This window comes from Coregonus lavaretus (assembly GCF_964263955.1).
Source record: "Coregonus lavaretus genome assembly, chromosome: 17".
NCBI classification, from domain to species: Eukaryota; Metazoa; Chordata; class Actinopteri; order Salmoniformes; family Salmonidae; genus Coregonus; species Coregonus lavaretus.
In genome coordinates, this window is record NC_140004.1 from 1731036 (window position 1) to 1752587 (window position 21552).

The 21552-nt window shown below is 42.7% G+C and overlaps 1 protein-coding gene across 1 annotated transcript; it reads right to left on the bottom strand.

Moving 5' to 3' along the window:
- Window positions 1-4782: 4782 nt before the first annotated feature.
- snap29 (synaptosome associated protein 29) lies at window positions 4783-19522 on the bottom strand. The gene is made up of 6 exons (XM_084181360.1): window positions 19350-19522; window positions 12799-13032; window positions 10918-11114; window positions 10441-10526; window positions 5754-5858; window positions 4783-5526 (listed from the first exon to the last, which is right to left on the bottom strand). The coding sequence occupies exons 1-6, from the start codon at window positions 19482-19484 to the stop codon at window positions 5366-5368; spliced, it is 918 nt and encodes a 305-aa protein (XP_084037486.1). The 5' UTR covers window positions 19485-19522; the 3' UTR covers window positions 4783-5365.
- Window positions 19523-21552: the final 2030 nt, after the last annotated feature.

Genomic DNA, 21552 nt, shown 5'->3' on the forward strand with positions numbered 1-21552 from the left:
TTTTTAAAATAGACTACTAAGCACTGGGACCTGCTGTACACTGGGAGAGACAAGAGAGACAAAGCTGGTACACTATGCAACCAGCAGTAAACCACACTAACCCTGGCCACCTCCAATTGACCCATACCCTACCCCTTACGGCACTCCATCTTACAGTATGTGTTTGACAAAATTGGAACAATTGTCCCCAAACCATGCATACAGCAGCGTTTAGCTCACTCCTCACCTTCATGGAGTAAAATCTGCTAATTTCATAACTCTGACAGGGAATCTGGTAGAGTCCCTATGGGCTCCTGTCAAAAGGAGTTCACTCTATAGGTAATAGGGTACCATTTGGTACGAAGCCTCTGCCTGCCTGACATTTTTCATGTTAACACACTGACCCATTGTTAAAAATATATATATATATAAAAATATCCAATCTCACTGATAGTTTGGCAAAGATCATGGCGATGTAACATTTTCACAAGCCCTAATATGGCACCAAAGGCTCCTAAATATTTACATTTATTCTGTTTAACCCTGAATGACTCTGGTTTAGGGTTTGATTTCTTTCACCTTCAGTGGGGTCGAAAACAACCGGATGTAAACTGAGACGCGTTTCTTTCTTTCTGGTCCTGACGACAAAAATAAAACTGTCGGGGGAGGTTCTGTTTTGCACTGTTTAACCAATACAGTAAATGTGGAGGAGTGTCGCCTGGTTAAAGTCCAAAAGCAGAAGTCTCTCTGCTACAGTTAGGTTAGATTTCTTTATACAGTTGTTTAACATGACAATGGCTCCATCTAATGGTAGCTTTACCTTCCTACCTTTGTAGTGACAAAGAACAGGACCACAAGCCTCACCAACTAGCGTTCTTTTAGGGATGGTTTCTCAGACACATATTAAACCTAGTCCTGGACTAAAATGCATGCTCAATGGAAATTATACATTAAAATAGGTTTACTTCAGAACTAGGCTTAATCTGTGTCAGGGAAACCGGCCCATAGATGACAGATGGTAAGTAAGCCTAAGCAGAAACACATATTGAATATACTAAGGTATTATCTCTTTAGTGAATAAAAATGACTACATGGGTAATGTTGCTGTACTGAAGAGTGCTGGGACACTACTGAATTTGGCAAAATAATGGGCACTGTAAAACCATAAGCAACACAAGTCCATCACATTGAACAGGTCTATATACAGTGGGGAAAAAAAGTATTTAGTCAGCCACCAATTGTGCAAGTTCTCCCACTTAAAAAGATGAGAGAGGCCTGTAATTTTCATCATAGGTACACGTCAACTATGACAGACAAAATGAGAATTTTTTTTCCAGAAAATCACATTGTAGGATTTTTTATGAATTTATTGGCATATGATGGTGGAAAATAAGTATTTGGTCAATAACAAAAGTTTCTCAATACTTTGTTATATACCCTTTGTTGGCAATGACACAGGTCAAACGTTTTCTGTAAGTCTTCACAAGGTTTTCACACACTGTTGCTGGTATTTTGGCCCATTCCTCCATGCAGATCTCCTCTAGAGCAGTGATGTTTTGGGGCTGTCGCTGGGCAACACAGACTTTCAACTCCCTCCAAAGATTTTCTATGTGGTTGAGATCTGGAGACTGGCTAGGCCACTCCAGGACCTTGAAATGCTTCTTACGAAGCCACTCCTTCGTTGCCCGGGCGGTGTGTTTGGGATCATTGTCATGCTGAAAGACCCAGCCACGTTTCATCTTCAATGCCCTTGCTGATGGAAGGAGGTTTTCACTCAAAATCTCACGATATATGGCCCCATTCATTCTTTCCTTTACACGGATCAGTCGTCCTGGTCCCTTTGCAGAAAAACAGCCCCAAAGCATGATGTTTCCAATCCCATGCTTCACAGTAGGTATGGTGTTCTTTGGATGCAACTCAGCATTCTTTGTCCTCCAAACATACTCTGTTAAGTATTTATGCATAGTCACTTTAACTCTACCCACATGTACATATTACCTCAACTAGCCGGTGCCCCCGCACATTGACTATGCAACGGTACCCCCCTGTATATATAGCCTCCCTACTGTCACTTTATTCTATTGTATATATAGCCTCCCTACTGTCACTTTATTTTTTACTTCTGCTCTTTTTCTCAACACTTTTTTGTTGTTGTTTTATTCTTACTTTTTTGTTTAAAATAAATGCACTGTTGGTTAAGGGCTGTAAGTAAGCATTTCACTGTAATGTCTGCACCTGTTGTATTCGGCGCATGTGACCAATAAAATTTGATTTGATTTGATTTGATTTGAAACATGACGAGTTGAGTTTTTACCAAAAAGTTCTATTTTGGTTTCATCTGACCATATGACATTCTCCCAATCCTCTTCTGGATCATCCAAATGCACTTCAGACGGGCCTGGACATGTACTGGCTTAAGCAGGGGGACACGTCTCGCACTGCAGGATTTGAGTCCCTGGCGGCGTAGTGTGTTACTGATGGTAGGCTTTGTTACTTTGGTCCCAGCTCTCTGCAGGTCATTCACTAGGTCCCCCCGTGTGGTTCTGGGATTTTTGCTCACCGTTCTTGTGATCATTTTGACCCCACGGGGTGAGATCTTGCGTGGAGCCCCAGATCAAGGGAGATTATCAGTGGTCTTGTATGTCTTCCATTTCCTAATAATTGCTCCCACAGTTGATTTCTTCAAACCAAGCTGCTTACCTATTGCAGATTCAGTCTTCCCAGCCTGGTGCAGGTCTACAATTTTGTTTTTGGTGTCCTTTGACAGCTCTTTGGTCTTGGCCATAGTGGAGTTTGGAGTGTGACTGTTTGAGGTTGTGGACAGGTGTCTTTTATACTGATAACAAGTTCAGACAGGTGCCATTAATACAGGTAACGAGTGGAGGACAGAGGAGCCTCTTAAAGAAGAAGTTACAGGTCTGTGAGAGCCAGAAATCTTGCTTGTTTGTAGGTGACCAAATACTTATTTTCCACCATAATTTGCAAATAAATTCATTAAAAATCCTACAATGTGATTTTCTGGAATTTTTTTTCTCAATTTGTCTGTCATAGTTGACGTGTACCTATGATGAAAATTACAGGCCTCTCTCATATTTTTAAGTGGGAGAACTTGCACAATTGGTGGCTGGCTAAATACTTTTTTTCCCCACTGTAACATCTAGGAAGACAGCAGAATACATTTCTCTTGAATTAAAGTCTGTATTTAAACCATATTCTCAGCATGGGTACATTGAAGTTTGTAAAAAGGTAATACAGATGTGTTTAATATACTGTGCACACACACAGGAAAGCATTAATGCTCTTTCCATTTGCAGAAGTCAGTTATCATACAAAGAGCATTCACATTATCTGTTACATATTCTCCTCAATCACATCACAAAGAAATTAGACACGAGGCGATTATCACGACAAAAGCAAAAAGGATGAAAAAGCAAATTAAAGAAGCATTAACAATGCAATTTCCATTCCATATTTTTCCACACATTGACATCCCTTGAGAAATTTAGCAAGGTTTGGAGCGGTAGCTTGCAAAAATAATATGAGAAACAGAAGTGGCTACACATACAAGAAGACACTTGTGTTGTGAGACACTGGGTGTGCATTTCAATAGTGTTGAGTGGCTTCCTTTTGGGCCTCCCGAGTGGCGCAGCGGTCTGAGGCACTGCATCGTAGTGCTAGAGGCGTCGCTACAGATCTGGGTTCGATCCCGGGCTGTGTCGCAGCCGGCCGCGACCAGGAGACCCATAAGGCGGCACACAATTGGCCCAGCGGCTTCCGGTTTAGGGGAGGGTTTGGCCGACTGGGATGTCCTTGTCCCATCGCGCTCTAGCGACTCCTTGTAGCGGCCAGGCACATGATTGCTGACTTCAGTCGCCAGCTGTACGGGGTTTCCTCTGACACATTGGTGCAGCTGGCTTCCGGGTTAAGTGAACAGTGTGTCAAGAAGCAGTGCGGATTTGCGGGGTCGTGTTTCGGAGGATGCATGGCTCTTGACCTTCACCTCTGCAGAGTTTGTATGGTACAAAACCAACTACCAATTGGGGGTAAAAATAAAGGGGCTTCCTTTCCTCATCTTTTACAAACATTTGAAGTCACAGGATAGGTGACAGCAATACGAAGGTTGCCCATTTCCATTTGAGTGATTTAGCAGACACTCTTATCCAGAGCGACTTACAGGAGCAATTAGGGATAAGTGCCTTGATCAAGGGTATATCGACAGATTTTTCACCTAGTCGGCTCTGGGATTCAAACCAGCGACCTTTCAGTTACTGGCCCAACGCTCTTAACCACTAGGCTACCATCAGGTGTTCACTTTCAACTGTTACATGCTTTCAGATCCACACATAAAATAAAAGAAGATGGAGAGGAAGCCACCGTAGGACAAAGATTAAGGCCGATATTTAATAGGCGCGTTGGAGCACGAGACATATTTAAGCATTCACTGTGAATGCAACCTCCGCATACGTCGTAACGTTGCCTTTAAAAAGGTGCATTGTCGACAGCACTCTATAATGCGCATCGGAATGAATCCGAGCCCAAGACCTAGTGTAAGGCAAGAGTGGATGGCGCTTGATTCTTCCAAGGCAACAGGTGTGGTTCTTGGTCTTTTTCTAAATGAACCAAGCACAGTTGCAGCAAGGGGACTGGGGGGTGTGTGTTTATGTACAAGAGTGTGGGTGAGTCTATAGAAATGGAATGAATCATTAATTTTAGTTCTGTGGGTAGGTCATCTCAAGAGTTACAAATAGGATATGCATCATCTAATCAACAGGCTGCGGACAGAATACATACCACAGCATGACATTCCAGTTTCAAACGAGCACCACACTCAATTTATTTTGGACACAGCGATCAACGTTGGGGCCAATAGCATTTCAATTCAGTTAAGTCAGACCATTTAAAATGTAATTTATGTATGCAAGTGGCGCATCGTTCTCAAAGAGGATCCCTCGCTTTGTGAGTTGAAATTGAATTAATTTCTCAACCAAACAGAAATTAAAATGCAACTTACCACAATGCAAACTGAGGGCAACAATAACAGACCATCAACACTTCTCAACTACCCTTTAAACCCACCACACAGGTCCTACTCACAGAGAACATACAAAGCTGTGTAGATATCCTTCCCTACTAAAAATCACAAGATAACAAATCATAATAGTCAAGAACAGTGACACCCAAGGCTAGACATCTCAAGGTGGTCTATGCATGCATGTGGAGCTGTTTGAGGAACTGAATATCATTCATTACCAATATCATTGATACTCTATCATAGAGGAATAAGACATCTTGGTGCACAGAGAGCTGCTGTGCGGCGAAACCCAGGTAAGGGGAGTTGAGTTGACCGGTGTCTCTGTCGGGTGAGTCAGAATATTTGGGACTGTTATTATTTGAGGTTTTTGATCTGCTGGTTGGTTTTGTTGATCTTGAGGTCCATCTTGTCCACCTTGCCCAGCAGATTGTCCAGAGAAGTGTCCTGATTCTCAATTTCAGACTGGAGGCCCAGTCCCAGGTTCTTTAACCTGCCCAGGCCCAGGGACATCTCATCTGGAGCAGTTCAAGAACACAGGGGTTCATTAGAATTAGAAAAACTTAAATTGTCCACAAAATGTGGAAATTTGTCTTCGGCTTCACACAGAAACTGATATACAAAAACAGATGTTACTGCTGATAAGGAGTCTGAATTTTTTTGTTGTTGATTGCCATCAAAGGTCATGAATAAAATTACCACAAATGTAATTCTTTATTTCCCATAGGTCCTAGAAGGCTCTTACCTAAGTTGTTGTCCAGTGTCTGGTGGGCGGCTCTAAGCTGTCTGTTCGCAGGGTAGCCATTTTGATTGGATGAGCTGTCATCGACTGATGCAGATGCTCCGAACCCTACAACACACACAGTAGGAAATGTCATGGACAGAAAATTATCCTTTTGCTTAAAGTAGCTGCCCAGTGTTCCAGATTTCTATGAAATATGACCTATAATTAATTACAATATGAGCAAAATAAAGACGTAAAAAAGCTGCTTCTCATTTGCATAATAGTGATCTTCAACAAATCACAGACAGGCCTGTCTCGGCCAAAGTATGTGAGGTCGCATAATATCAGGAAATACACTGAACAAAAATATAAAACGCAACAATGTGTTGGTCACATGTTCCATGAGCTGAAATACATTTTGTGCACAAATGTGTTTACATCCTTGTTAGTGAGCATTTCCCCTTCGCCAAGATAATCCATCCACCTGACAGGAGTGGCATATCAAGAAGCTGATTAAACAGCATGATCATTACACAGGACAATAAAAGGCCACTCTAAAATGTGCAGTTTTGTCACACAACACAATGTCACAGATGTCTCAAGTTGAGGGAGTGTGCAATTGGCATGCTGACTGTAGGAATGTCCACCAGAGCTGTTGCCAGATAATTAAATGTTAATTTCTCTACCACAAGCCGCCTCCGTCGTTTTAGATAATTTGGCAGTAAGATCAACTGGCCTCACAACCAGTAACCACGCCAGCGGGATCGTCTGAGACCAGCCACCCAGACAGCTAATGAAACTGTGGGTTTGCACAACCAAAGTATTTCTGCACAAACTGTCAGAAACCGTCTCAGGGAAGCTCATCTGCGTGCTCGTTGTCCTCACCAGGGTCTTGACCTGACTGCAGTTCAGCGTCGTAACCGACTTCAGTGGCCAAATGCTCACCTTCGATGGCCACTGGCACGCTGGAGAAGTGTGCTCTTCACAGATTAATCCCAGTTTCAACTGTAACGGGCAGACAGCGTGTATGGCATCGCGTGGATACTCACCAGACATGTCAGCCATTGAGCATGTTTGGGATGCTCTGGATCGACGTGTATGACAGCCTGTTCCTGTTCCTGCCAATATCCAGCAACTTGGGAAAACATTGCACAGGCCACAATTGTCATGACTTACCCTCATGGGTTGAAGATCAAAATGCCGGCTAGGCAAAGGTTTGAACACCCCCTTTCCTGGGGGCCAGTTTTATGACCGGTCGTAAATTCCTTGCAGAAACATTATTTTCCATGCCATGCCGTATTGGGAGAGGGAATTTCCTTGAGGAACAAAGGAAGTCTTCCCACCAAGACTCCAACATCCAAAAGTGGATAATGAAACAATATTCATACTTCAAAGAATGTGGGAAATGGTCGGTGGCGACTTAAAGAACAATCATGTCAAATTCGCTACTATGTTGTGATGTCATTAAAGACTGTGGAACAACATAACTGTATCTCTGGGGGGGTACACTTCCCAGTTATGAGGTTTGCATCTAATTGTTGTACAAAACGAATGATTAAGTACAATACTTTTAGGAAGATAATGTGATTTTAGCATTATAGATGAGATGATTGTTTCCATATTGATTTGTTCTCAGTCAGTGGCCACGCCCAGATGAGCACAATGAAACGCCCCCTTTTCTACTCAAGTATAAAACCCCTCGTGACAAAATTCACCTCAGACCAAGCAGATTATGGTATAAACCTGATGTTGCAAATGGTTGAATTTCTACCAGACCAGGAAGCGTGAAGCTACACGGCTTAAAATGGTTAGACCAAGAAGACCAGGAAGCCCCACGGCTTTAAATGGTTGACATTCTACAGACCAGCAGACGTGAAGCGTGAGCTAAACGTTACAAAATGGTTAGACCATGTAGAAACTTTGAAACGCTCAACCTCTACACGAGGTGAAGAAGACGACAAAGCACTAGACCTTAGCATTACCAGTCTGCAGCTGGCATGTATAGTCGTCTAGAGAACTTTCACTAAAGACACGAGTTGGGAAGGACAATCCGACTCCGACAACCGTTGATACATCTGAAGTATCTAACAGATCAACTCTACGAACTACAGGGTACGCTGAAGTATCCATTTTAACCACCACTACGACCAGAAACTCTGGACATTGGGATCTCTGGTGGGCAAACCAGAGTCCTATATCATCAACTCAACTATCGAGGCCAGCTACAAGTAAATATATGTTGCATTTCTAATCCGAATGAGTGGAAGCTAAACATTTGTATTTCCATGAGCATAGTTTACAAATGTCCGTTGGTCTCTTTCCCCCCCCCCCCTCCTCTAAATCAGCCAACCCTCCCTCTACCCAAGCATTCATGCTATTGTTAGTCCAGTCCACTAGGGACCTGTTTTCATTGTATTATGTTAGTAATCAATAACCTGTGTGTGTGTGTGTTATTATTATTTAGTTAGTAAATAAATAATTAAGCCAATTTGTGTTTTGCTGATTCATCAATAAGGTTAGGGTTCTTGCAGGTTCAAGGATTATGCGACGTTCAGAATGAGACTGATAAGAGGTCATTATTTAATAAGTGACTTATCGATATATAACATATATACAGTTGAAGTCGGAAGTTTACATACACTTAGTTTGGAGTCATTAAAACTAATTTTTTAACCACTCCACAAATTTCTTGTTAACAAACTATAGTTTTGGCAAATCGGTTAGGACATCTACTTTGTGCATGACAAGTAATTTTTCCAACAATTGCTTACAGACAGATTATTTCACTTATAATTCACTGTATCACAATTCCAGTGGGTCAGAAGTTTACATACACCAAGTTGACTGTGCCTTTAAACAGCTTGGAAAATTCCAGAAAATGACGTCATGGCTTTAGAAGCTTCCGATTGGCTAATTGACATCATTTCAGTCAATTGGAGGTGTATCTGTGGATGTATTTCAAGGCCTACCTTCAAACTCAGTGCCTCTTTGCTTGCCATCATGGGAAAATCAAAAGAAATCAGCCAAGACCTCAGAAAACAAGTTGTAGACCTCCACAAGTCTGGCTCATCCTTGGGAGCAATTTCCAAACGCCTGAAGGTATCACGTTCAGCTATACAAACAATAGTACGCAAGTTTAAACACCATGGGACCACGCAGCCGTCATACTGCTCAGGAAGGAGACGCGTTCTGTCTCCTAGAGATGAATGTGCTTTGGTGCGAAAAGTGCAAATCAATCTCAGAACAACAGCAAAGGACCTTGTGAAGATGCTGGAGGAAACAGGTACAAAAGTACCTATATCCACAGTAAAACAAGTCCTATATCGACATAACCTGAAAGGCCACTCAGCAAGGAAGAAGCCACTGCTCCAAAACCGCCATAAAAAAGCCAGACTACGGTTTGCAACTGCACATGGGGACAAAGATCGTACTTTTTGGAGAAATGTCCTCTGGTCTGATGAAACAAAAATAGAACTGTTTGGCCATAATGACCATCGTTATGTTTGGAGGAAAAAGGGGGCCAAAGAACACCATCCCAACCGTGAGGCACAGGGGTGGCAGCATCATGCTGTGGGGGTGCTTTGCTGCAGGAGGGACTGGTGCACTTCACCAAATAAATGGCATCATGAGGAAGGAAAATGATGTGGATATGCAGCAGACTGGCACTGTTCTTGTGGAACAGGGTAAGGAGGAGCAGACTTGGGTTGACCTGGAAGCCGGGGCCGCCCGCTTAGCCGCCAGGCCTCGGTCTGCAGACACTCTAGAAGACTATGCTGCCGTAGAAGCAAAAGGTCACCCCACTGAGGTCGGCCACTCCACTAACAAGCGAGCAGCCGCTCTGCGACAGATCAATTAGCGGTGCGCTAGAAGCCTTGCTACATCCGAAGCCAAACCCCCCCATCTCAGATAAAAAGCCCATAACCGGCCAGAGACACCACATCGTCATTCCAATGAGAGTACTGTGTAAAACCGAAGGAGACAGAGTTACCAGCCAGCTCCATATTTGCCATGTTGGGAGGATAGCTCCATGTGATCAGACCATGAGCCCAGATCCACCCCCTATCCTGCAACTCAAACTCTGCTGAGGTACAAGCCCCCAGGGGAGGAAAGTCAACTTCAGTCTCACCAAGCCTTCTAAGGAAGGCTACACACGAGAGAGAGCTTGCAGGCAGCAAGTATCATTCAAAGACATTGACTGTGGGTAAGATGGTGAACTTAACAGCCTTCATCGACGCGTTCGTGCTAGTCATCTAACTTACAACTAGTTAGCGAGGCTAAACAGGCCGAAGAATAACTAACAAATTGTAGGGAACTTCACAAAACTAGTTACCAAACGTTAACACACAATGTCCAGATTGATGAGCACGCCGTCCTTACGTAGGAGAGTTAAGTTGGCGTAAAGCCTGATAACATTTTGCGTTCCAATGTGCTTTTTCTTAAAATTAGTAAATTGTTATGCTCAGCTCTAGGTTAAGAGCGGAGGAATTGAAGGAATGAATCTGTGCCTCGGGTTTATCACCTGTGGAAGCTGGAGCTCCCAGTGAGGCACGGTGTTCACTGGCCTTGTCAGGCGTAATTCTAATATTCTTCAATAGAGGGCTCTAGCATGCAAACTTCTCATAGCGGTGTTGTACCGAGTTGACCAACTGAAAGGGAACAAGGGATGACAAAGGAGATATTATTATGTGGCTGAGGTTTGAGGCCTTACCTTCAGTGTCCAACTTCCTCAGGTTGGGGTGACTGGCCTGGTACTTGTCTTCATGCTCTTTACTGTGAGACATGGCATTCTGCAATCTAACACACACACACACACGGAACAGTCAGAGACTCGAAGCAGGATGATCTTTGACCAAACATTAAAGATATTACACACCTCACGGTCTTATCAGAGACTTTAACACACAGGAAAAAGTTAAGACAGACTGTGTCAGAGTGAGCCCTCTACAGCCATCTTATACCTCTTCAGTCTTCACACAGGAGTTGTATGGGCAACATGGCAGAAACTATGATGGTATCACTGCGGATAGCCTAAATACTCAGTCCTGAGTCAACAAGGAACTATTGATGGTGGAATGTTCGGGATACCCCATGAAAGGTTGTTAACTAGCAATGTACATAGCAACAACACATGCCAGAGTACAGAGATGGAGGTATAAGGAATGAGCAGGGAGGGACTGGGCATTACTTGCTGCTGGCTTGGTAGGCAACAGGTTCTTCTGGCGGGGGCTTGGTGGTCTCAGGCTTGGCCTTGAAGTAGTTGACAAGGCCTCCCCACACACTCTTAATGCTGTTGATGTGTTTCTGGCTGGTTTCCAGGTCTTTGCCCATGTTGTCCACCATCCTCTCAGTCCTCTTCAGAGCCTCCCCCTGACGTATCACCTCCTACGGACGGACACGGAGAGGAAATCAATGTTATCAAATGCAGTCAGCTGTTTCACGCTTTACAGTGGTCGAAAAACTTGGGGAAATACATGCTAACAATGAAGTTTCCCCTAGCTACAGATCAGCGTCTAGGGGCAATTTTAACTTACACCAATACAGACAGTCAGTGAAACCCAATGTGTTCAAAGATCAATGCTGCATACAGTGCATTCGGAAAGTATTCAGACCCCTTGACTTTTTCCACTTTGTTACGTTTCAGCCTTATTCTAAATGTAATATTTCTCATCAATCTACACACAATACCTCATAATGACAAAGTGAAAGTTTTTGAAATGTTTGCAAATGTATTAAAAATAACAGAAATACCTTATTTACATAAGTATTCAGACACTTTGCTATGAGATTCAAAATTGAGCTCAGGTGCATCCTGTTTCCATTGATCATCCTTGAGGTGTTTCTACTTCATTGGAGTCCATCTGTGGTAAATTCAATTGATTGGACATGATTTGGAAAGACACACGTCAGTCTATATTAGGTCCCCAGTTGACAGTGCATGTCAGAGCAAAAACCAAGCCATGAGGTCGAAGGAATTGTCCGTAGAGCTCCGAGACAGGATTGTGTCAAGGCACAGATCTGGGGAAGGGTACCAAAAAATGTATGCAGCATTGAAGGTCCCAGAGAAGACAGTGGCCTCCATCATTCTTAAGTGGAAAAAGTTTGGAACCACCAAACTGAGAAATAGGGGGAGAAGGGCCTTGGCCAGGGAGGTGACCAAGAACCCAATGGTCACTGACTGAGCTCCAGAGTTCCTCTGTGGAGGTGGGAGAACCTTCCAGAAGGACAACCATCTCTGCAGCACTCCACCAATCAGGCCTTTACGGTAGAGTGGCCAGACCGAAGCCACTCCTCAGGAAAAGACACATGACAGCCCACTTGGAGTTTGCCAAAGAGCACCTAAAGATTATCAGGCCTGATGAAACCAAGATTGAACTCTTTGGCCTGAATGCCAAGCGTCACGTCTAGACGAAACCTTGCACCATCCCTACGGTGATGCATGGTGGTGGCAGCATCATCATCATGCTGTGGGGATGTTTTTCAGCGGCAGGGACTGGGACACTAGTCAGGATCGAGGGAAAGATGAACGGAGCAAAGTACAGAGAGATCCTTGATGAGAACCTGCTCCAGAGCACTCAGGACCTCAGACTGGGGGCGAAGGTTCACCTTCCAACAGGAAAACAACCCTAAGCACACAGCCAAGACAACACATGAGTGGCTTCGGGACAAGTCTCTGAATGTCCTTGTGGCACAGCCAGAGCCAGGACTTGAACCCGATTGAACATCTCTGGAATATAGCTGTGCAGCGACGCTCCCCATCCAACCGGAAAGAACTTGAGAGGATCTGCAGAGAAGAACGGAAGAAACTTCCCAAATACAGGTGTGCCAAGCTTGTAGCGTCATACCCAAGAACACTCGAGGCTGTAATCGCTGCCAAAGGTGCCTCAAAGTATTGAGTAATTTGTTTTTTTTTGCAAACATTTCTAAAAACCTGTTTTTGCTTCGTCATTATGGGGTATTGTGTGTAGCTTGATGAGGAAAAAATAGAGTAAGGCTGTAACGTAAATACAAAAGTGGAATAAGTCAAGGGGTCTGAATACTTTCCGAATGCACTGTATAAAAGGCATACCTCTGCAGTCTCAGTGCCGATCTTCTCCGACTCATAGATAAGCCCCAGGGAGCGTTGGCTGCTGACCACTGCCGACTTGGCCGTACGCATCACTTCCTGTTGGAGGAATCTCTGCTTCCTCTCTGCCTCGCTCATCCCCCTCTCTTGGGGGTCGTCAAATCCTCCACTTGACCGGTGCTGCTCCTCCTCCTCCTCCTCATCTGCAAATGGGTTGTGGGTTCTGGGGTATGCCATCTTTTCAAACAGAATAGCAGAGTTATAATGGTGGAGAGTGGACACAGCAGGCACGGGAGGATGGGGGGGGGGGGGGGGCTTGATATGGCTTTCCTGCCATGAAATTGTGTTTCTTCAGGTTGTTTACTACACCATTGGAGGTTAGACAATCAGGGAAACAATGGGTGTTGTTGTTGCTCTCGGTCACACAAGGGCTATTATATCTATTCCATTCCTATGTAAGCTAGTGTTAACCAAAATTGTTTTTTTGGGTGGGTTATTAAAAGAACAAAATTGTCAACGTTGGTTCAATTACTTAAATTCCATTTAGTTCGGAGAACTGAAGTCAAGAACTATATGGGACTCTGGGCTGAAGGGAGTAAGCAAATATTCAACTTTGTTCAGCGCAGAAATGACCATAATCCATTGCAGCCGTTCTTTCCCGGCTCAGACAGATGGATACACATTTACGCCTGCTACATTTGGTTAGATACACACAGACCGCATGCGCCGCCGCATGAGAGGGGAATGTACACAACGACGAGAGAGGGGGATAGAGACAGTGCTTCAAAGTATGCCTTATCTACTTTGAAAAACGACTAAAATGATTGTCAGACAGCTCTGCAGCATCCTTAGGCAGGCTAGCCTAGCTTAATAGGATGACTAAAGACAGTACAGTAGGTGGAGAACAGCGATAATGTTAGATGGGTGTCTGGCTGGCTGCTATTTGTTTTAAGATGGTCATTCCAAGGACAATTTTGCCATTTCATTTTAGGACCCTTTAGGTATAAGAAAATATATCAAAAATGTATTTGAAGAAACATATTTGGCCTTACTGCTATTAGCCCATAGAAACACATTGATCAACAGATTCATACATTGGGGGAAAAAAGTAAAAAAATTAATCAAAAAGGAAGTGTATTTTAAAGTGTCCGTCCTATAGCTGAGATATAGGAAAGATCAGGAAATGATTTTTATATTTATCCTTTCCATATAGGGATCATATTAGTGTGTAGCCTAAACTGTTCGGACGTTACAGACAGATGTTGGCAGATTGGTGGTACAGACTTCAGCCGAGTCCTGTGACGCTTGTGGGGCAAAAAGGAGATTTTCATAGAGTGGTCATATTAGTCTGTAGGCCAAACCGTTTCAACGCTACAAACATTTTCGTGAGAAGACCGATTTTCGGGATGTCTCATGGTCTGACAAACACCACTGTAGCTCGGCCACCTTTTTTCTGATGAAAATGTGTTGATTGCATCCGCCATGGAGTCCAGTTTCACAATATTACCGTATGTCCCAGCTGCTTGCCATAATTTTGAATTAATCGCGGAAAAACAGGCCTCATTTTAGGTCATTTTTCACCCTGCCAGCTCCTACTAGTTCTATTGAGCGACGTGGCACCAACTCACCTTCCGTACGTTCTATTCCCAGCCCATTGTTCTGCGCCACAATGCTAGATTCGCTGTTGATAGCAATGACATTTACTAGCATAAGGGTCTTTCTATAAATAAAGGGGCCAATGTGTGACAGGGTAAACATGTCTAAATGGTTTGATATACATTTAAATATGCTTTTCTTGCAGCTTCACGTGTAGTTACAGGAATATGAGTCTAGATATCACATTCTTGCTTCCTCTGTCCTTGTTTCCTCCACTCCTTGAAAGTTCACTGGAGCCCGAGGGGATGAATCTTCCCCAATGTGCTTTGAGAGGGAGGTGAGGAATGGAGGAAACAAGAAGGTGAGAGGGGAGGGACCTCTGACCTGCTCATCCAATGGGTTTTGAGAAGGGGACGAGGAGAGCGGATGCAACGAATCAAGGAAATGCAATTGAGGACAGAGGAAGCAAGTATTTGACAGCTATTACAATTAACAGTGGTAGACTGACTTACCATAACACCCATGGCATGTCCAGAAACAACCACTAGCTCCTACTGCCCAGATTCTAGACAATTGTGGAGATCTGAGATATTACCCAGATCTTACCCTCTGATAGGCTTGGTGGAATTTTGGCGGTATTGTTTACACCTGCCCAATTCTCTCAGATCTCCACAAGTGTCTAAGGGTAGGGGCTGTTTCTGGACAGGACCCCACAACCCTTAGGCATTGGTTGGATGTTTAATTCCATTCCTATACACACACACACAGATTTGCACAGGTGTAAGCTGGACACACCCACGGCACCCTATCAGGCTGACCAGACAGGTGTGGGTAGCTGGAGGCCTGCTGGAAACAGTGAACGGACATATTTACATGTCTAATCACACCCTTGCTTCATTCCAGCTAGTTAGATGTGCAACCACTGACTAACTATAGCTAGGGGATATCTCTAGTCTAGCAATAGATAGCTGCTTTGGCTGTATAGCATAATTTAATAAGATTACCAATGGTTAGCTAGGTAGCTAGGATATATTAGTCAGCTAACCATTTACAGTAACAGCAGTTCATTAATAAGTCAATACACACTATGCAGAAATCTTACCTTATCTTGGCACTGTATAGGCAGCTATTAACCAAGTAATGAATAGATAATAGACTCATAGAATAGAGTGAGAAGGATGACCACCTACTTTGAAAGGACAGGAAGTGTTTGGTCCTCTGTAGCTCAATTGGTAGAGCATGGCGCTTGTAATGCCAGGGTAGTGGGTTCGATCCCCGGGACCACCCATACGTAAACATGTATGAGCACATGACTGTAAGTCGCTTTGGATAAAAGCGTCTGCTAAATGGCATATTATTATTATTTGCTGTGCACTTGACCAGGTATTCCACATTTAACCCCACTCACATTTGAAGGTCAAAATATCAAGTTGTTTTTATATGCACAAAAAAAAGAAGCCATTTTTAAATGTTTTGATTTCTATAAAAACATGTTTTTTGAATAAACAGGCTGTTTTCACGTTCCGGATTGCACCGCGTTAACTCTGAAAACAAACGATCAAAAATGTACACGGACCGTAATCTTATCTCAGGAATCTTGATTTAATGTTGTCCAGGAAGTAGGCTAATTATCTTGACCGCCATAGCAACAGACACCAAAATGTTCTGTCAATCCTCGAGATCAACATTAATTCCCACACTTTGGCTGTTATTTTGTGTGCAGTATCACACAAGCTCTTTATCACTTGACTGTCATTCAGAAAATCCTTTCCTGAATCAGCTGATGTTGCGTGATAATGTCCTGACGGAACTAAACAGCTAGACATCAAACAGGCATCAAACAACTATTATGCGTAATTATTTTAGGACCCCGTTAACGACAGTAACAATTTTGGTTTTATAAAATCATATTAAAAAGATACTCTTTCTGTCTGAAGCATTGGATTAAAAAAAATGTTAGGTCTAAACCGTATTTTAGCCATAACCCTTAAAAGACTAACCCTAATTCTAGGCTAGGGTAACATACAACACTTTTAGAAACGATTTTAGTAATATAGTTATGTTAGTAAATACCATTATAGTACTAATGAGCATTTATTGTAAAAAAATAAAAAAATAAAAAAAAATAATTGTGTACACAGTGCATTCGGAAAGTATTCAGACCCTTTGACTATTTCCACATTGTTACTTTACAGCCTTATTCTAAAAACAGATTAAATAGTTTGTTCCCCCCCCCTCCCCTCCCCTCCCCTCCCTCAGCAATCTACACACACACACACAATACCCCATAATGACAAAGCAAAAAACTGATTATTTTTAAAAGATAAACTGAAATATCACTTTTGCATAAGTATTCAGACCCTTTACTCAGTACTTTGTTGAAGCACCTTTAGCAGCAATTACAGCCTCGAGTCTTCTTGTGTATGACGCTACAAGCTTGGAACACCTGTATTTGGGGAGTTTCTCCCATTCTTCTCTGGGGAGCATCGCTGCACAGCTACTTTCAGGTCTCTCCAGAGATGTTTGATCGGGTTCAAGTCCTGGCTCTGGCTGGGCCACAAGGACATTCAGAGACTTGTCCCGAAGCCACTCGTGCGTACCCTTCCCCAGATCTGTGCCTCGAAACAATCCTGTCTCAGAGGACAATTCCTTTGACCTCATGGCTTGGTCTTTGCTCTGACATGCACTGTCAACTGTGGGACCTTATATAGACAGGTGTGTGCCTTTCCAAATTATGTCCAATCAATTGAATTTACCACAGGTGGACTCCAATCAAGTTATAGAAACATATCCAGGATGATCAATGGAAAGGATGCACCTGAGCTCAATTTCGAGTCTCATAGCAAAGGGTCTGAATACTTACGTAAATATGGTATTTCTATTTTTAATACATTTGCAAAAATGTCTAAAAACCAGTTTTCGCTTTATCATTATGGGTTATTGTGTGTAGATTGAAGATTTTTTAAATCCATTTTAGAATAAGGCTGTAACGTAACAAAATGTGGAAAAAGTAAAGGGGTCTGAATACTTTCCGAATGCACTGTCTCTCTTAGTTGTCTTTCAAATGTATTTGGCATCGATCAAATGTGCGGATAGGCAGTCAAGTTCCCATTCAGTTGTCAAAACATGGGTTGAGACAAGCATGCATTGGCAGGCAAGCTGCAGAAGAACGAGCAGGCTACTATTCCCCATCGTTTATCAGTGCAATTTTGACGGCCAACTAGCTGAAAAAGTTTGAGAGGGTTTATCTAATGTTCCCTCGTTAGATTTTAGCTCATCTTGCTCTGACTAGCATTAGTTGTTGATCTTGTTGATGTGCATAGGCAACTGAGGGAGAGAGCCTACCTTTTCATGGTTGTCTGATCAATAGGATTGTGAAGTTCCCAAATGGAAGACTCCTGTAGTATTTACATATTTGCAGAAATCCATTCAGGTGTATTGTGACTTTTGGCGAATGTGTTCCAATGATCTAAAGTCGTGCTGTTGCTACTGACTGTAAACACACAGTCCAGTTGAAAGTGAATGATGGCAGGCCCGTGTGACAAATGGCTCATTTTCATATAGGCCTACTGTAGCTCTGATTGACAATGTCGCACCAGCTAAGTAGACTCCAGTCCTGCACAGGACCGATGTTTTTATTCTGTTTTATTTACTGCAGTGTCTATTCATTGTCCAAACCCACGTCCCGCTTTCCCACTCTATTTTGCTCTTGAATTTTCACAAATTCCTTACGATACATCACTCCATTAATTTTTGAAAAAGTGAAAATTACCAAATCTAAGTGCTCGCTTGTCAGAAAATGTAATATTCTTCCTGTGGGTGTATATAATTACAAATTGTATGTTGATAAAATGCTGTCAGTTCCACTTTAACTTGTAATTGTCATTTATTTTTGAGTGGTCTGAAAAGTGTAAGAAAATTAGCTTAATCTTAAATTCTCAGTAATCTACTGCAGCATTCTACAATTCTATTGGGGTCTAAAGGGTTAACATCAAGTTACCTGAGGTAAACCCACAAGGTTTATGCGGGTATATGTCATTGCTAACAATAACGAAACTGGCATTGTGACGCAGAACAACGGGCTGGGAATAGAACGTTCGGAAGACGAGTTTGTGCCATGGTGCTCAAGATAACTAATAGGAGCTGGCAGGGTGAAAAATGGCCGAAAATAATGCCATTAAAAAAAAATGATTACTTCATAACTACGGCAGGCAGCTGGGACATACGGTAATGTTATGAAACTGGGCTCCATGGCCGATGCAATGAACTAATTTCTATCAGAAAAAAAGCGTTATAAAATGTCATGTGTCCAGCCTACTAGGGCTGCTGCCACAATGGCACAATTCAGAAATTGAACCGAATACAATACAAAATGTTAGTAGTACAATGAACACGTTATTTCATGTAAAATAGTAATAAGGGTCATAGCTTCAATGATGTGTAAAAGTGGTTTGGTGTTAGTTAATGTTAACTAGCAGCTAGTTAGCAGCTATCAACAAGTTGATGGTGTGACTGAATCTTTGGCTTTCGTTCGGAGTTGGTGATTAAATCAAATGGTAAATTACATTTCAGCATAGCTAAAATGACTCAATCTAGGAACAACAACATTCAAACGTTTAAACATAGCAGATAACTAACTAGTTAGCTGGCTAACTTGTTAGCTAACGTAGCTTGTAGCTAACGTTACACAAGGGTGTAATGATTAGCTAGAACAAACAGTTGCAAAACGAAACGTTTGCAACTAAAACGAGTTTATATTGCACAAATTCCGGTAGGTCCCTCCTTGTTTCGTTCAGTTTGCTTCCGTTGAAGAAACGTTTTAACAGAATCTGCGAATTTAATACGCCCCTGATGACTAAGCTAACGATACATAGCTAGCTAAATAGTTACACATAGGCACAGCGCTATTCTCCTTATAATAAACGACAGCCAAAGAAAAATAATTTCAAACCACTTACCTTGACGATCCACACACCTTTTGACCCGGGTTTGGTGAAATGTTGTTCTATCAGCTGATTATCAGCGAAATAGTCGGTTTCCTTCTTCTTCTTATTTTTGGAGTTTAATGGCGGTTGGCATCCAATATGTTGCATTACCGCCCCCAACTGGACTATAATATAAATCCCTTATACTTTGTGAAACATATTTACATTTACATTTTAGTCATTTAGCAGACACTCTTATCCAGAGACTTACAGTTAGTGAGTGCATACATTTTCATACTGCCCCCGTGGGAATCGAACCCACAACCCTGGCATTGCAAGCGCCATGCTCTACCAACTGAGCTACACGGGGCCACATATATATATATATACAGTACCAGTCAAAAGTTTGGACACACCTACTCATTCCAGGGTTTTTCTTTATTTTTACTATTTTCTACTTTGTAGAATAATAGTGAATACATCAAAACTATGAAATAACACATGGAATCATGTAGTAACCAAAAAAGTGTTCAATAAATCAAAATATATTTTATATTTGAGATTCTTCAAATAGCCACCCTTTGCCTTGATGACATCTCTGCACACGCTTGGCATTCTCTCAACCAGCTTCACCTGGAATGCATTTCAATTAACAGGTGTGCCTTCTTAAAAGTTAATTTGTGGAATTTCTTTCCTTAATGCATTTGAGCCAATCAGTTCTGTTGTGACAAGGTAGAGTTGGTATACAGAAGATAGCCCTATTTGGTAAAAGACCAAGTCCATATTATGGCAAGAACAGATCAACTAAGCAACGAGAAACGACAGTCAATCATTACTTTAAGACATGAAGGTCAGTCAATACGGAACATTTCAAGAACTTTGAAAGTTTCTTCAAGTGCAGTAGCAAAAACCATCAAGCGCTATGATGAAACTGGCTCTCGTGAGGACCGCCACAGGAAAGGAAGACCCAGAGTTACCTCTGCAGCAGAGGATAAGTTCATTAGAGTTACCAGCCTCAGAAATTGCAGCCCAAATAAATGCTTCACAGAGTTAAAGTAACAGACACATCTCAACATCAACTGTTCAGAGGAGACTGTGTGAATCAGGCACTCATGGTCGAATTGCTGCAAAGAATACACTACTAAAGGACACCAATAAGAAGAAGAGACTTGCTTGGACCAAGAAACACGAGCAATGGACATTAGACCGGTGGAAATCTGTCCTTTGGTCTGATGAGTTCAAATTTGAGATTTTTGGTTCCAACCGCTGTGTCTTTGTGAGACGCAGAGTAGGTGAACGGATGATCTCCGCATGTGTGGTTCCCACCGTGAAGCATGGAGGAGGAGGTGTGATGGTGTGGGGGTGCTTTGCTGGTGACAATGTCTGTGATTTATTTCGAATTCAAGGCACACTTAACCAGCATGGCTACGACAGCATTCTGCAGCGATACGCCATCCCATCTGGTTTGCGCTTAGTGTGACTATCATTTATTTTTCAACAGCACAATGACCCAACACACCTCCAGGCTGTGTAAGGGCTATTTGACCAAGAAGGAGAGTGATGGAGTGCTGCATCAGATGACCTGGCCTCCACAATCGCCCAATTCAATCCAATTGAGGTGGTTTGGGATGAGTCGGACCGTCAGAAGTCACATAATTAGTTAAATAAAGTCCACCTGTGTGCAATCTAAGTGTCACATGATCTCTCACATGATCTCAGAATATATACACCTGTTCTGAAAGGCCCCAGAGTCTGCAACACCACTAAGCAAGGGGAACCACCAAGCAAGCGGCACCATGAAGACCAAGGAGCTCTCCAAACAGGTCAGGGACAAAGTTGTGGAGAAGGTCAGATCAGGGTTGGGTTATAAAACAATATCAGAAACTTTGAACATCCCACGGAGCACTATTAAATCCATTATTAAAAATAGAAAGAATATGGCACCACAGCAAACCTGCCAAGAGAGGGCTGCCCACCAAAACTCACGGACCCGGCAAGGAGGTCATTCATCAGAGAGGCAACAAAGAGACCAAAGATAACCATGAAGGAGCTGCAAAGCAGAGATTGGAGTATCTGTCGATAGGACCACTTTAAGCCCTACACTCTACAGAGCTGGGCTTTACGGAAGAGTTGCCAGAAAAAAGCCATTGCTTAAAGAAAAAAATAAGCAAACATGTTTTGTGTTCACCAAAGGCATGTGGGAGATTCCCCAAACATATGGAAGAAGGTACTCTGG